We start from the raw sequence: 12,658 nt of genomic DNA, 5'->3' as shown, positions 1-12,658 counted from the left end.
ACAGCTCCTTTATAGCTTTGAAAGGATCTAGATGCATCCTCCTCCATGGGGATAGGATGACCCGAAAACTGACCAGAGGTAATCCTTGAAGAATGCCATAATGGGCAGTGATCAACATCGTGGAAAAGACTATGACACTTCTTATAGAAACCGTGAAGTCTCTCAAAACGCAGAGTAACAATAGTTTCCTGGCCATTGTAAAACTCTATCACCGTTTCAAAGCAAAGAGGCAGGAACCCATTCACCGTCACACGTACCCTTCCTCCATCAATGTCAACCGCTATGACCCTTCCCAACTCTGCACCAATGCTTCGGAAAGTTGGTTCAGCCCAAAATTGGAAGGGAACTCCTAACACACGAACCCAAAAAGTCAGGTCAGAAGGATAAGCATGATCGACTGTTGGCGTCCATCGCACCATCGACACCAACCAGCGATCAAAATGGAAATGTTCCATTTGAAGAACTTCCGTGATATCCTCCTCATTATCGAAGTCGAACTGAAACTTCCCAAGGTCTAGATCAACTCCCCCACTCTACCCTCTAAATGCCAGATTCGGGGGAGCATGAACAATAGATATTTCATGTCCTGCATCCGGAGATTCATACACCGGCCCACCGCCGTCTTGGAGTAACCATCGATCAGAGCATGGTTGTCAAAATATGGCATCTTGATCCTCCGCCTAGGAACTAGAATCTCCTCACCCTTGCCAGACACACTCTTCCCCAAAAGATCAGCTTGAGACATGATCAAAGTCGCAAAACTCAAACCAACCCACTAGAAGTAATGAAAGAAACAAGAATTTTTTTTTTGAAAGTTGTAAGAGCAAGAAACTTAGATGAGAACTGTGATGAGAGAATATCTCTACAGCTCGATACCTTTTAAACTCACTAGCCTTCCAAAATAGTCGACCAAATAATTGCATTGATCTGGTAAAAATATAGCAATTGATGTCCTCTTGATTCGCATACACCATCAGATTATGGAACCTTATCCCCATCGCACCAGAAAAAGGAAATTGAATCATTACCAAACACATCCAAAGGGCGATCTATCGTGATCTGATACAGAAAACCAGATCCGACAATAACTCCAAAATCCCAGAATAGGAAACCCAGATTTTGTTCGCTTCCATACAAGAAACAGAAGGTTCTGGTTTAACTCGAGTAAAAGAGCTCGACAATAAAACCACATCTCCAGAGAGCGAAATCTCAATCCTAGACTGTCTCAATCGAGAATCACTCCATCTTGATTTGCTCAGAGGACAGATCTCATCTTCTTTCCAAATCCTATTATCCCAATCGCCAATCAGATCAGATTGAGCAACCCAATCAACCCGCGTAAGAAAACAGATTCCAAACCTCATAATTGTAGCAATTATCCAATCAGATCGTAAATCCCATACTTGGATCCTCTCTTTCGCTAAAACACAATAAATTAGATCAGGATCATATCCCCAAATTAATAGCGAAAGATTTTTGCGAGAATTCCCACAAGACTTTCGCTCATTCCAATCAATACCCAATTTCAAAGAGAATTTTGAATACCAGTAACCTTCAAAAAAACCAAACCAACTATAGTAGCAATCACACCAATCCATTCAAAACCCTAGATTCGCTGTGGCTATCATTATGTCTTTTTGTCACTTCTCTTTTTTTTGACACAAATGAGTTCTCACCCGCACAAAATAAAAGATTAACCTTATTACACATGATAAAAGATTAACCTTATTACACATGAAAAATTATTTTCGAAATCTAGTATAACAAAAGAGTAGCAATATATATTTGTATTAAAAAAACTAGTTATTTTATACTACAACACATACTAATCACTGAGACACTACAATACATATTGATATACTTAACCAAACAAATATTATACAAACGCAACGTGTGTTAGAGAGTACAGACGCAGGCAGCTGACCCATACCACGTGTGACGTCTAGCAGTAACACGCACAAGGTGAAACAACTAGCCAAGTTTGTGTGTGTGAAAGTGAGGACAAGACGAAATCGCCAACAAAACATCCGCCGTTCCCCGAAGAGATCATTCACAGTTTCACACCGGAAGAAAAGTTCCGATGATAAACTTTGGAGCTACTAGTATAGCAGTAGTTTCGTGTTGTCGATCGACAAAAGCCTTCTTCCGAGATAAACTCCTGAAAAGGCTTTCACCGGATTTTTCAACTCCGAAAACGGCGAAACTTGATAAGAAAACGGTACAAAGAAAACAAAACAACTATAAATATAAGGATTAGAATCAACAACGCCATCATCAGAGGTATAGAAACGAAGCAGAAACACAGAGGTATGTATATATATATAGAAAAAAACTTCAACTGGGGCTTTTCAAACCGGTTCGATTTAAACTTAACCTTAAACCAGACTGAATAAATTTCGGTTTATTTATAACAAGAAAATATCTGGAAAAAAAAAAGAGACACAGCGCGAAAAGGAAGAAAAAATATCATCCTTCACTTTACACGTGGTTTATAATAATTGGATCTATAAAAAATAAAAAATGTTACAGAGAGCCACATATTATTATAACATATCTTTTGGCTGATACGAAACTGATCCTCACCATTAGAGAATTTGCGACTTGTATATTTTGCCCATACAGTGAGATTATTTCAATTGTTGATAAGGTAGAATTGGTTATGACTTGGACTCCTATGAACGTAACATCCATTGTTACGCATAGTTCTCTCTACACAACTCGGACACGTTTCCTTAGTTGGCGACGACGACGTAGGAGAACGAGAGCGTGATGATTTTGACGAAGACGTAGACGCGTTTGAAGATGTAGGAGACGAGTTTTTCTTCGTCGTTGTTGATCTTAGCGGAGAAAGGAAGACACGGATCTTAACCGGCGTCATTGAAGCAAGATCGTATTCCTCCATGAGATTGTTTAGATCCTCGTCGGATGTTACGGTTACAAGCGCGTCGAGATCATCAGTTGGTAACTGACACCGGAGAGTACTCACAGTCATACCACAGACCGCGCTGATCTTACTCGCAAGCTCTGTTTTTCAAACCACGTACGTTTTTTTTTAGAGAGAGATGAGGGAGAGAGAGTTGTGAAACTGTGGTAGAATCAAGAAAGTGATTAAATAAACTTACCAGTGAAGGATACGGAGCGAGTGACGGAGAGGACACGTGTATCCCCGCCGTGGTAACGGAGTTTGCCGTCGGGATAACGTGGGGTGATTCTACCGCCGTAGCTACATAGGAACTTGACGGTTGTTGAAGTTGACGGGACCATATATCACTTCTGTTTATATATGCTTAACTATTCTCAGTTATTTGCAAAGCTTGGTGTAGGAGGATTTTAGTAGTGTAGTAAGTATTGTATAAACTTTTCTTGAAGCCAAAACAACACTAATACTCATGTGCTATATATAGAGAGTTTTCAAAAGAGTGTGAAAAAAACATATACACATGATAAAAGTGTAATGATTTATTTTGTTCTCTTTTTCTTTTTCTTTTGTTTGTCACATAATTTATGAAAGATATTTAAATCGGAAAATAAAATTTGGCCGACGTAATTTTTTTTTTCCTAGGGAATATTCTTTGAATTTAGAAAGAAAAGCGAAATCATAGGCCAAAAGTGAGTCGTCATCAAAATGAAAATTTGACGCGTGTAAAAACATAAGTGGAGTTCGAAGGAGTCGGAACTCGGAAGGGAACCAATACAAACACTTTAAACAGTTAACCGGTCTCGACCGACATAAAATTTTGAATGTCTCTGTAGTTTTACTTAATAGGCAAGCATATATATATTCTTTTTTTTTTTTTCATGTATACTATAAGGTTAGGTGATTAGTACAAAATGTGAGTTACAACAAAAGAAAAGGTATCAGATATGCAGACAAATGTACATGTTGTGTGTTTTGTAACAACTTCTGGTCATCTGGTGTATTGTTTGTTTGATATGATCAGTACATTACTACAATAGATTCTTCTTCTCATGTGTGGTTAAAACTTAAAAGATATCTTTTTCAGTGATACAGTAAAATTTTAGATATTTTCCCATGTCTTTTTTTTTGTTTTGTATTTTGGGATAATTTTTTTGGTCATCTAAAATTTTATTATTGAAATTAAAACCATATAAAACTTAGAATTATAATATGTCCGCGGAAAACATGATATTCCCGGAGTTTAAAACTGGCGTCCCCAGTTTTTGTATTTTGGAATACAAAAACATTTTTTTTTTGTGTATATATATATGGGAAAACAAATTAGATATTTTGCTACATTTCTTCTGTCAAACGTTATTTGATAGTTTTCTGTTGACGTAGGCCTCTTGTCTTGTGCAACCCGGTCCCTTGAAAAGGCCACAACGACCATCCCTCAAAAATTGGAATATCTTACTAATTTACTATTCTTGAATCTTGATATTTTTTTTTTTGGTTAATCGTGATATCTATTACTGAGGAGATATTACAAGAGGAGAACAAAATTAATATCCTAGCATAATCTCATAAAAACTCTTATAAATACAAAATTACATAGATGCCTTAAAAATGATTTAAAATCATAATTTCACGATAACGTTTTGAGAAAATGATGGAGACCCAATGGTTAGGTCTTTCAACACAATTGTGAATATACTGAAACAGTGACCCTACGTACCAAAACAAAAGTGACGATACTGTACACTTAGCCACGAATTCTGTAATTTAGAGCACTCGGACCGACCAGATCACATTATAAAAGCGACACTATTTTTGTTTATGTGGCAACCATTACAGGTTGTTGTTTTTTCAAGGATATTCGAGTTAGTGGCTGACGAGAATGCAATCCCTAAGTATATAATACAATACATAAAAACTGAGTACATATTAACATTAGAGAGAGAGTACATATGAAACGAAAAATACATCCTCAAAACCAGTTATATTCTTTTATCTTTGTTCTGCCAACAATAATTTGAAGTTTACAAGTTCATATACCTAAAACTCTTGATAATCAAGGTAATACATAAACACAATTTTGTATAATCTAATACTAAGAGCCTTTGTATGTCTCTATCTAACGTGTTATAACCAACCTTGTTATAACTCTACACACATCCTCATGGATGCGTCATATTCCCAGAGACCTCTCATCATTTGGCGTTCGATTTTCTTTAGTCTCCCACTGATCCAGTTGTTGTGTAGAACGAAGCAATGCTTCTTCTCACACTCTGCTCTCACGTCTTCCTTTAGCCATAGATCTCTGTACGCACCGTTTGGGAATAGCTCTCTGTCCAAGAACTGAACGGTCAGGTTTGTCTCTGGTTCAAGACATCTATCGTCTCCTAAGCGATACGCTCCACCTTCTCCGCATAAAGTGTCGTAGAAGCTAGGCTGCTCTGATAGACCGGAGGTTGCAGCATGCTTCACCACTTTCTCCATTGCTGCTATCGTAGGAGCATCAGAACGTGCAAAGTAGAATCCCGAGTTTAAGCGCCTTGGTCGGTTTATAGGTACTGCAAAAATTCAAACATAACACGATTCATTAGCATTTAAAAGAAGGTTTGGTCCAATTGATCAGTTCATCATCATCCACCTGTTCTGTTGTATTCATCGGATTGTGCAGCGAGAACAGAAGGACCGAAAGACTGAAGCAGAGGCAATGGGTTTCTGAACCAATATACATCTACATCGCTCAAGAGAACATTATATCCCAACTTCAGTATCTTCAAAACTGTTCTTGACTTAACTTTGGTCACTCTCTGGAAACACTTTGATCCAAAGTGGCAGTCATTGAAGCTAATGTTCTTAGGGGCGTATGGATCAAAGAAAACTGGCAGACCCTGCAACGACACCAACTGATTATAAACTCTCTATTGACCCTATGGTCACTTTAATGTACTAAGAAGCAAAAGCAAGAGACTTTTTTTTAGTTACCTGCAATATAGAAAACTGATAAGTTTCATCATCAAGAGCACAAACTAAGAAATTTGGAACTTTGAGGCGGCGTAACCTGCAGACCCAACTCATCAACATGTCCTTATAGCTATACCCAGCAATTGAAAGAACAACAGTTCTGTTCTTGTCTGCAACTAATGGGAGAAGAGACTGCAGGTCAAAAGGAAACTTCAATTGTGGCACTGCCTCATCTTTCTGTACAATATCTAAATTCAAGCTTCGTGATTTAGTTCTACTGATACAAGCTGAGATCTTCTCTCGCCTACGAAATCCTACACCCTTTCCTTCCAATATAGACAGATCAACAGAACGATCTGAAACGTTAACGAACATATAGTGCTTGTTGCACTTCAAAAGCTTAGGTAAAGTAAAAGACTTGGAGAACAATGACCCGTAGAGCTGCCCAAGATGGGAGTTTCCTATATATTCCCAGTTTCTTGTTTTCGGTTCTGAGACATTATTATCACTCCTATTATCTTCATTGCCTAAGTAAAAGCTCGATATGGTGGAAGTGGCATCAAACACAAACCTTCTTTTACATGACATAGCCTCGTTAATGATCCATTGATTATAAGTTCCTCTTTGATACAAAAAAGGTGGAAGCACTCCACAGTGCAATGGTAGATCAACGTTGTTCCATGCCAAAATCGTTTTGCTTTCGGTAGAATTTGATTGCCAACTCCGTAAGCTTATCATCTTCTGCAACTGTTGACACGAAGAAAAACGCATTAAGGGAGGATCAGATAAGATTTTGTTATCAACAAGTACAAAAAAAGTTTCCTCCATACCTCCCCAAATCTCACCCTTTTACCATTGCCCTGTCGCCAAAAATGTCCTGTCTTGTCCCAATTGAAAGGGAAACTGGGAATACTCACTGATGAAGAAACAAGAAGCCAGTCACGATCAAGCTGGTTAGTGAAACTCAATGCAGAAACGAAATCTGGCAGTAATACAGTCTCTGGATCCATCAGAACAGCTATATCAGATTGATATGCTTCACTTCTCGCAAGCATCGAGTGTAAAAATGGAGTACCGAGAAACCTAACACAGTTCAAACACACAAACGAGATGTCAAATGGCTCCAAAATCTATCCTTTTTCATAATCTAAAGGCAACTTAGTGAGGCAAGAATCAAATGAAGTGGGAATAGAAGAGAGCTTACGTGAAATCAATGGTGGAATCAAGAAGAAGACGGGAACCAAATTTGTCGGTGAATGAAGAAGCAGAAGAAGGAGAGAATAAAACAACGGTGACTTGGGAAGACAAAGCGAGCCATGAACGAATAGCCAAAAAAGCTTGGCTATCTTCATCCAAGGAGGAGCTGCTACGGAGAGCAGTGAAAATGGTGATTTTTGGAGGAGCAGCAGCAATGGAACGGGAAGAGTATCTGAAAGGGCCATCGAGAGAAGAAGGAGATAGAAGCTGAGTGCCGTAGAAGGAGAGAGCGATTAGGAGAAACCCAGATAGCCAAACAGACAACAATCCAGCTCGAAGACCCTGTTTAGTAAGATTTTAAAATCAAAATCAAAAGTCATAAACTTTTCAGAGATTGAAACACAAAGATCGGAGTAAAAGAGAAACAAGTGAGAACAGAACCTTAAGCTTCATGGGATATCAAATGAAGAAGAGTTGAGAATGAGGGGAGAAGAAAGAAAATAAAAGGAGAAGAAAAAAAAATGGAGCTTTAACGGAAAAGAGAAGAAAATGGAGAAATACCAAAGTTTCGGAATCGGAGAGCCGGCGGGGAGGAAGGAGGAAGAAGAAGAAGAAGAAGACATGTGAACGCTTTTCGTCATCTTCAAGAAATTGTTTTCAAGATTTCAACATCTCTCTTCTTCTTTCCCACAAAAGTAAAAACTTTTTTAGGCTTCTGTTGTATTTTCTTAACTCCTGCAATTCGCCTAACGATACCGACACTCTCACTCAAAGACCAATTCGTCAACTTAAGTGAGTCACTTAATCTTTGACATATTCACTTCAGAAAATGTGTCACTAATTTTTCCCTTTTCTGGTCAAAAACAAAACTCTAATCTTTATTTAGTTCAAGATATAAAATTTATTTCCTAATAATGTGAGATGTAATAAGAACCTTGAGACACATCCAACGTTTCAGAGACAGGCCATCAACAAGTTTTGCCTGACAAACTTTTTTACAAAGTAACGCTTAACAAAACGAACAATATTCAAAACAAGTCAAGAAAGCAGTCAAAATCTTTTGATATTTCTTTTTCAAGAACCAAGGAAAGAGCGGTTTACAATGCTCACGAACCGGTGGCTTTGCAGTTCTTGGTTATATTGATGTCCGTCCAGTGCATTATCCCAAGTCTCTGCACAGCTTTGTCTTGGATATGGTCTCTGACCAGTTTGCTAGAGTGTTCATTTAGCACGATGGCGCCTGTGGGGGGATCTGGATCTTGATCTTGATCTTGACCGCTTTGACCTGTACAACAAATCAGGTTTGAGTTATATTGAATAAATAGGAGATATAGCACACTCTTTCGGTTATTTTTTTAATCCAGCGTTAGCCACCTGTTAAGACAGAAGAAACATAGAATACATACCTGGATTTGTTATGAGAAGAGTAGAGAGTAGGCTTGTGCTGAGAATGCTTGCTATGTGGTGACCGCGAAGAAACTTGTCTATACAATCAAAACATATATGATACTTTTTGTGGTGAGTTTCAGACTAGCTTGTCTGCTTTTGCTTACTCATTATCTCTTGTCATACTTTTTGCTTTCAATAGTTCTTTAACTTTTAGAGCCTAGTGCTAATATAGACTAACAAACATATATAGAAACACCAGTTATTTATCTCATAATGCTAATAGTTTATAAAAGCTATACCTTCTTCTGGACTTTCCAGGAGATGGTGACCGATTCCTTCTTCTTGAAGAAGACTTCCTGAAGAGAGACACAAGATCGTTAGGCATTAGACAAAAGAAGCGCGAAAGACAAAATTCAAAGTACAACACTCTATTGTCACCTTCTTGTATCATCAGAGGATTCATCACTGGACGGAGAAGAGCGTTTTCTTCTGGACCTCACAGGAGATGGTGATACATTCCTTCTTCTAGAACGGGACTTCCTGGAGAAAGGTAATAAAAAATCATCGCAAGTAGTGAGAAATAGCATTAGACAAGACAAGCGGACAGAGAAACTTAATGTTAAACATCCTATGCCACCTGGTCGAATCATCAGAGGATCCATTACTGGTTGGAGAACGTCTTCTTTTGTCCTTGCTCGAGTCTCCAGCCCGCCTGTGTCTTGACCTTTCTTCTTCCTTCTCCTTCTCCCTTTTTTTACCCCGGTCTTCCTTAGAATTAGTTCTGTGAGGCCTCTCTACCTCCCTTGAGTCCTTCTTTACATGGGTATCAGTAGATTTTTTACTTGGTTCAACACATTTAACTTTCTCTGCTGACTTTATGTCACCCTGCTTCATTCTATCTTTTGAGCCATTCTGAGAATCTACCTTCTCTTTCCCACTATTCGTTTCATCTGTTCTACTTCCATCCTTACTCAAATCGTCCCTCAAATCTTTCCCATAAGTTTTATTATTATCCTGATGAAGGTTGCAATCTGATTTCAAGCCAGAATTCTTCCTGCGAGGTTCATCTACTATTGCATCTTTATCACTATCAGTTCTGTCAGGATGCTTTTTTTTGCTTCCTGAAGTATCATCAAGTCCAGAGCTGGCGCTTACGTCTGATATTTTGATACTACCAGCCTCATCATCTTTTCTTCTGGAGCCTAGCATCTGAGAATAATCCTCCAAGTCTGACTTACTGTTCTTGCCGGAATTAGCATTGACTTCAACTTCTAGATCCAATTTCGTATTGGCCATTTCTTCAGGTTCAGGAAGTTTCTCAGTGCTTGGCTGCTGACTACCATCGTGTCTTGACACCACGCCAAGACTTTCAACTCCATCATTTTCATCAGCATCCGCATTAGAAGCAGCATCAGTATCAGCATCATCATCATCAGAGGCATAGCTAGCAAGACCTAGAACATCTGCTGGAGAGCCAGAACTAGCTTTCTTATTTGCGCCTTCTACCGAGACCAAAATATTTGCCGACGCCTTGTGGAGTGAATCAGCTGTGGAGAGAAGGGATGATGACGACTTATTGTGCTGTACACTATCATCTGAAGCAATGATGAATAGCACAGTATCCCAGAAAAGAATATGGTAAGATTCAGGAGTAATTCCACAGATTAATGACATAAATAAAACTACAAGGCACAACAAACCTTTAGATACTGGTTGATCTTCATTAATGACTTTGGTTGCAATTTCATCAAATAATTCATCTGTAACCTGTTCAAAAGACATATGTCAACTGTTGCAGGACAAATGTTTATAGACCAACCACTTAATTTCTATCAGACCACCTACCTTAAGAAGGACTTCAGTCAAGATACGCTTTATCTCCATATTGATTGCTGTAGTTCTCTCTGCATCCATCTCATCCTACATGAAACAAACCATGCATTTTTAGTGATGGTGCTGGATCAAATTAAATTACCAAGACAGCTAAAAGAATAGTGACAAAACAGTATTAAAAGTTCAAAAAACCTCATCATCCTCTTCTTCGTCAGAGGATTTAGAGGGGCTGAAGCTTTTTTCGTCACGCTGATCAGCTTTCGCAGGAGGTTTATAAGGTAAATCATCATCCATAGATTCCCTCTCCTCAAGACTCCCTGAAGAAGGCCTTCCAAGATCTGCTTTTTTCTTCAATAATTCGTCCTTAAGCCAATTAGGTACAGGAGCCTGGAAACCACCTTATTAGCCAGAATTCATGAAAGGTACTGAACTCCAATAGAAACAACTCATTCTTACCTTTTTAGGAGGAACAGATGATGCTGCATATGAGTCATCCATGAACGCAACAGGGTGAAGAGGCGGCTTTGTGCCAAAAGCATATGGGGGTACAACAGGCTGGAGATTTGGTGGGGGAAAACTTCCATATGGAGGCATGGTATGACCCGAAACAGAAGGTATAGCCATAGCTGAGTCATGCTGAAAAGAAAGTAAACATCAAACTTGCCTCCACCATAATAATACCAAAACGAACGATATAATAAGCAAACACTGTTAAGAGTACCTGAGGAATTGACGGCACCGATGAAGGGATTGGGGAATAGACTACTCCGGTTGCGGCATGGGGCTGCCATGCATTGTGAACACTAGCATAATCGGAACTCTCTCTGGTACCAAACTGTACAGGCTGATCACTAAGGTTACTAGGTTGAGCAGGTGTTTGATCTCCATATGCATATTGCATATGATGCCCTGCGTGAACAGGTCCCCCTCCATCAGGCACTGATATCTGTACCTCATGTTGTGTTGTATTTCCAGACTCTTCTTTACCTGCAAACAGAGTAACAAGTTTAAGCTTTGAAGGTAATAATAGCTAAGCTTAATAACTGTTACTAATCTCTAGACCAACAAAAATGGCTAAAAAGAGGCACTTTGTTTAGGGAGCAAAATGCAAGGAGAACTGTGATCAGTAGTGGTTAATCTACTTGTAGGATATATAATGGATGTTCTGGCGAGCAAGTAACTCTATATTACATAAGCACATCACTATACACTTTGACGACACCCACGGAATTTCAAAGTTACAAGGAAACCTTGACTAGGAGCTACAATGATGTTCTAAGTAAATGGTTACCTGCTACAGAAGAATAACTATAAGGTACCTCCTGCTGATGAATTGCAGAACTAGTAGGCAAGTTTTCTTGATGTGAAAATCCTGCATAAGAACCTCCAGGATAACTCTCGTTTGCCGTTGAATAGTTTGGATATCCCTCCGGCTGTGTTGTGGGTGGAGCTGGAAACTGCTGCTGATAGCTTACTCCTTGAACTGCCTGTTGATGAACATCTTGATAGCCATGAGTAGAGTACTGCTGCTGGTAGACTTGTTGTCCGCTAGGTTGGTTCGGTGCAGACTGCGATTGCTGATCCTTGGTCGCAGCTGCCCATTCTTTTGCTTTCACTGCCCAGTCCTCGACGTTGCTATTAGCTGCGATCACGAGATAATCAGAAACCAAAACCCTAATATTCACTCAATAACATAGATGGCGATGAACTAGAGAGAACCTTGAGAGTTGTGACCTTGTTGGTAACCCCAATTTGGATTTCCCCATTCCTAATATGCAAAATCAAATTCGAAAATTAACACTTCGACAAGGGGAAAACAAAACATAGGATAAATCCAACGACGGAGCAACCTGATTAGCCTGAGGATATGGCGGAGGAATTTGCGAACCGGCAGGCGGAGGAGGAGGAGGAAAAGGACCGTTACCGTTAGCACCAGCGTTGAAGGGCGGCTGGTGAGGAGGATAAGCGGAAGAAGGGTAAGGTTGGCCCTGAGGATAATGCGACGAAGGTGGTCCCCACTGCGGCGGAGGTGGTGGCGATGGTGAGTGAGGATTATGAAATTGGTTGGGGTACCATGCAGGAGGAGGACCGCCGGGCTGCGTAGAAGGAGGAACCGGTGGCCTCGCCTGCTGCTGATAGTACTGGTGGTAAGGATCCGTCGGAGGCGGTGGTCTCATTGACTGAGCCGGTGGCTGGTACGCGTCCATTAGCAGTAGCAAGGTCTTTGTGTCCTTGACTCTGCGTTTTTGAGATTAGACCGAAATCGAGTTATGATGTATCTTGAGAAGTGAAAACTGCAGGTCGTTTTCAGTGGTTTCCTTAAATTTTCGTGTTGTGTTATAGTAAATATCGAAACGGCAGGTAGTT

General features: G+C 39.6%; 3 protein-coding genes across 6 annotated transcripts; all 3 read right to left on the bottom strand.

Moving 5' to 3' along the window:
• Window positions 1-2,386: 2,386 nt before the first annotated feature.
• On the bottom strand, window positions 2,387-3,472 carry LOC104750903 (RAF-like serine/threonine-protein kinase PRAF). Its single transcript, XM_010472762.3, has 2 exons — window positions 3,123-3,472; window positions 2,387-3,024 (listed from the first exon to the last, which is right to left on the bottom strand). Exons 1-2 carry the CDS (start codon window positions 3,262-3,264, stop codon window positions 2,633-2,635), a joined length of 534 nt encoding a protein of 177 aa, XP_010471064.1. The 5' UTR covers window positions 3,265-3,472; the 3' UTR covers window positions 2,387-2,632.
• A 1,395-nt stretch (window positions 3,473-4,867) lies between these two features.
• On the bottom strand, window positions 4,868-8,113 carry LOC104750901 (beta-arabinofuranosyltransferase RAY1). 3 transcript variants are annotated; one of them, XM_087491198.1, is made up of 7 exons: window positions 8,004-8,113; window positions 7,631-7,922; window positions 7,077-7,411; window positions 6,703-6,955; window positions 5,894-6,619; window positions 5,553-5,799; window positions 4,868-5,472 (listed from the first exon to the last, which is right to left on the bottom strand). In XM_087491198.1, exons 4-7 carry the CDS (start codon window positions 6,925-6,927, stop codon window positions 5,057-5,059), a joined length of 1,614 nt encoding a protein of 537 aa, XP_087347324.1. In that variant the 5' UTR covers window positions 6,928-6,955; window positions 7,077-7,411; window positions 7,631-7,922; window positions 8,004-8,113; the 3' UTR covers window positions 4,868-5,056. The 3 variants fall into 3 exon arrangements, with proteins under 3 accessions (XP_087347324.1, XP_087347325.1, XP_010471061.2); XM_087491199.1 differs by lacking the exon at window positions 8,004-8,113 and having other exon boundaries at window positions 5,894-6,363; window positions 6,444-6,619; XM_010472759.3 differs by lacking the exon at window positions 8,004-8,113 and having other exon boundaries at window positions 7,511-7,846.
• On the bottom strand, window positions 7,947-12,603 carry LOC104750902 (uncharacterized). Of its 2 annotated transcripts, none has more exons than XM_087491197.1 (13): window positions 12,142-12,603; window positions 12,011-12,059; window positions 11,611-11,933; window positions 11,013-11,278; window positions 10,748-10,927; window positions 10,484-10,678; window positions 10,304-10,378; window positions 10,159-10,225; window positions 9,096-10,053; window positions 8,897-8,998; window positions 8,758-8,814; window positions 8,476-8,553; window positions 7,947-8,354 (listed from the first exon to the last, which is right to left on the bottom strand). In XM_087491197.1, the coding sequence occupies exons 4-13, from the start codon at window positions 11,190-11,192 to the stop codon at window positions 8,291-8,293; spliced, it is 1,956 nt and encodes a 651-aa protein (XP_087347323.1). In that variant the 5' UTR covers window positions 11,193-11,278; window positions 11,611-11,933; window positions 12,011-12,059; window positions 12,142-12,603; the 3' UTR covers window positions 7,947-8,290. The 2 variants fall into 2 exon arrangements, with proteins under 2 accessions (XP_087347323.1, XP_010471063.2); XM_010472761.3 differs by having other exon boundaries at window positions 11,583-11,933; window positions 12,142-12,598.
• Window positions 12,604-12,658: the final 55 nt, after the last annotated feature.

The sequence above is a fragment of the Camelina sativa genome, chromosome 16 (assembly GCF_030686135.1).
Source record: "Camelina sativa cultivar CO46 ecotype springtype chromosome 16, ASM3068613v1".
Classification (NCBI taxonomy): domain Eukaryota; kingdom Viridiplantae; phylum Streptophyta; class Magnoliopsida; order Brassicales; family Brassicaceae; genus Camelina; species Camelina sativa.
The sequence above is the reverse complement of the archived record's forward strand: the minus strand, read 5'-3'. Positions and strand labels throughout refer to the sequence as shown.

What these genes read in the sequence shown, in the direction of transcription:
- LOC104750902 (XM_010472761.3), bottom strand. Translation starts at nt 12,498, where the DNA reads ATGGACGCGTACCAGCCACCGGCTCAGTCAATGAGACCACCGCCTCCG. An exon ending in CGGTGCCGTCAATTCCTCAG is followed by an intron (nt 10,928 to 11,012) that starts GTACTCTTAACA and finishes CTTTCTTTTCAG; the next exon opens with CATGACTCAGCTATGGCTAT. An exon ending in AGATCAACCAGTATCTAAAG is followed by an intron (nt 10,054 to 10,158) that starts GTTTGTTGTGCC and finishes TCATTGCTTCAG; the next exon opens with ATGATAGTGTACAGCACAAT.
- LOC104750903 (XM_010472762.3), bottom strand. Translation starts at nt 3,264, where the DNA reads ATGGTCCCGTCAACTTCAACAACCGTCAAGTTCCTATGTAGCTACGGC. An exon ending in TCGCTCCGTATCCTTCACTG is followed by an intron (nt 3,025 to 3,122) that starts GTAAGTTTATTT and finishes TTTGAAAAACAG; the next exon opens with AGCTTGCGAGTAAGATCAGC.
- LOC104750901 (XM_010472759.3), bottom strand. An exon ending in AAAGGGTGAGATTTGGGGAG is followed by an intron (nt 6,620 to 6,702) that starts GTATGGAGGAAA and finishes TCGTGTCAACAG; the next exon opens with TTGCAGAAGATGATAAGCTT. An exon ending in ATCAGTTTTCTATATTGCAG is followed by an intron (nt 5,800 to 5,893) that starts GTAACTAAAAAA and finishes GTGTCGTTGCAG; the next exon opens with GGTCTGCCAGTTTTCTTTGA.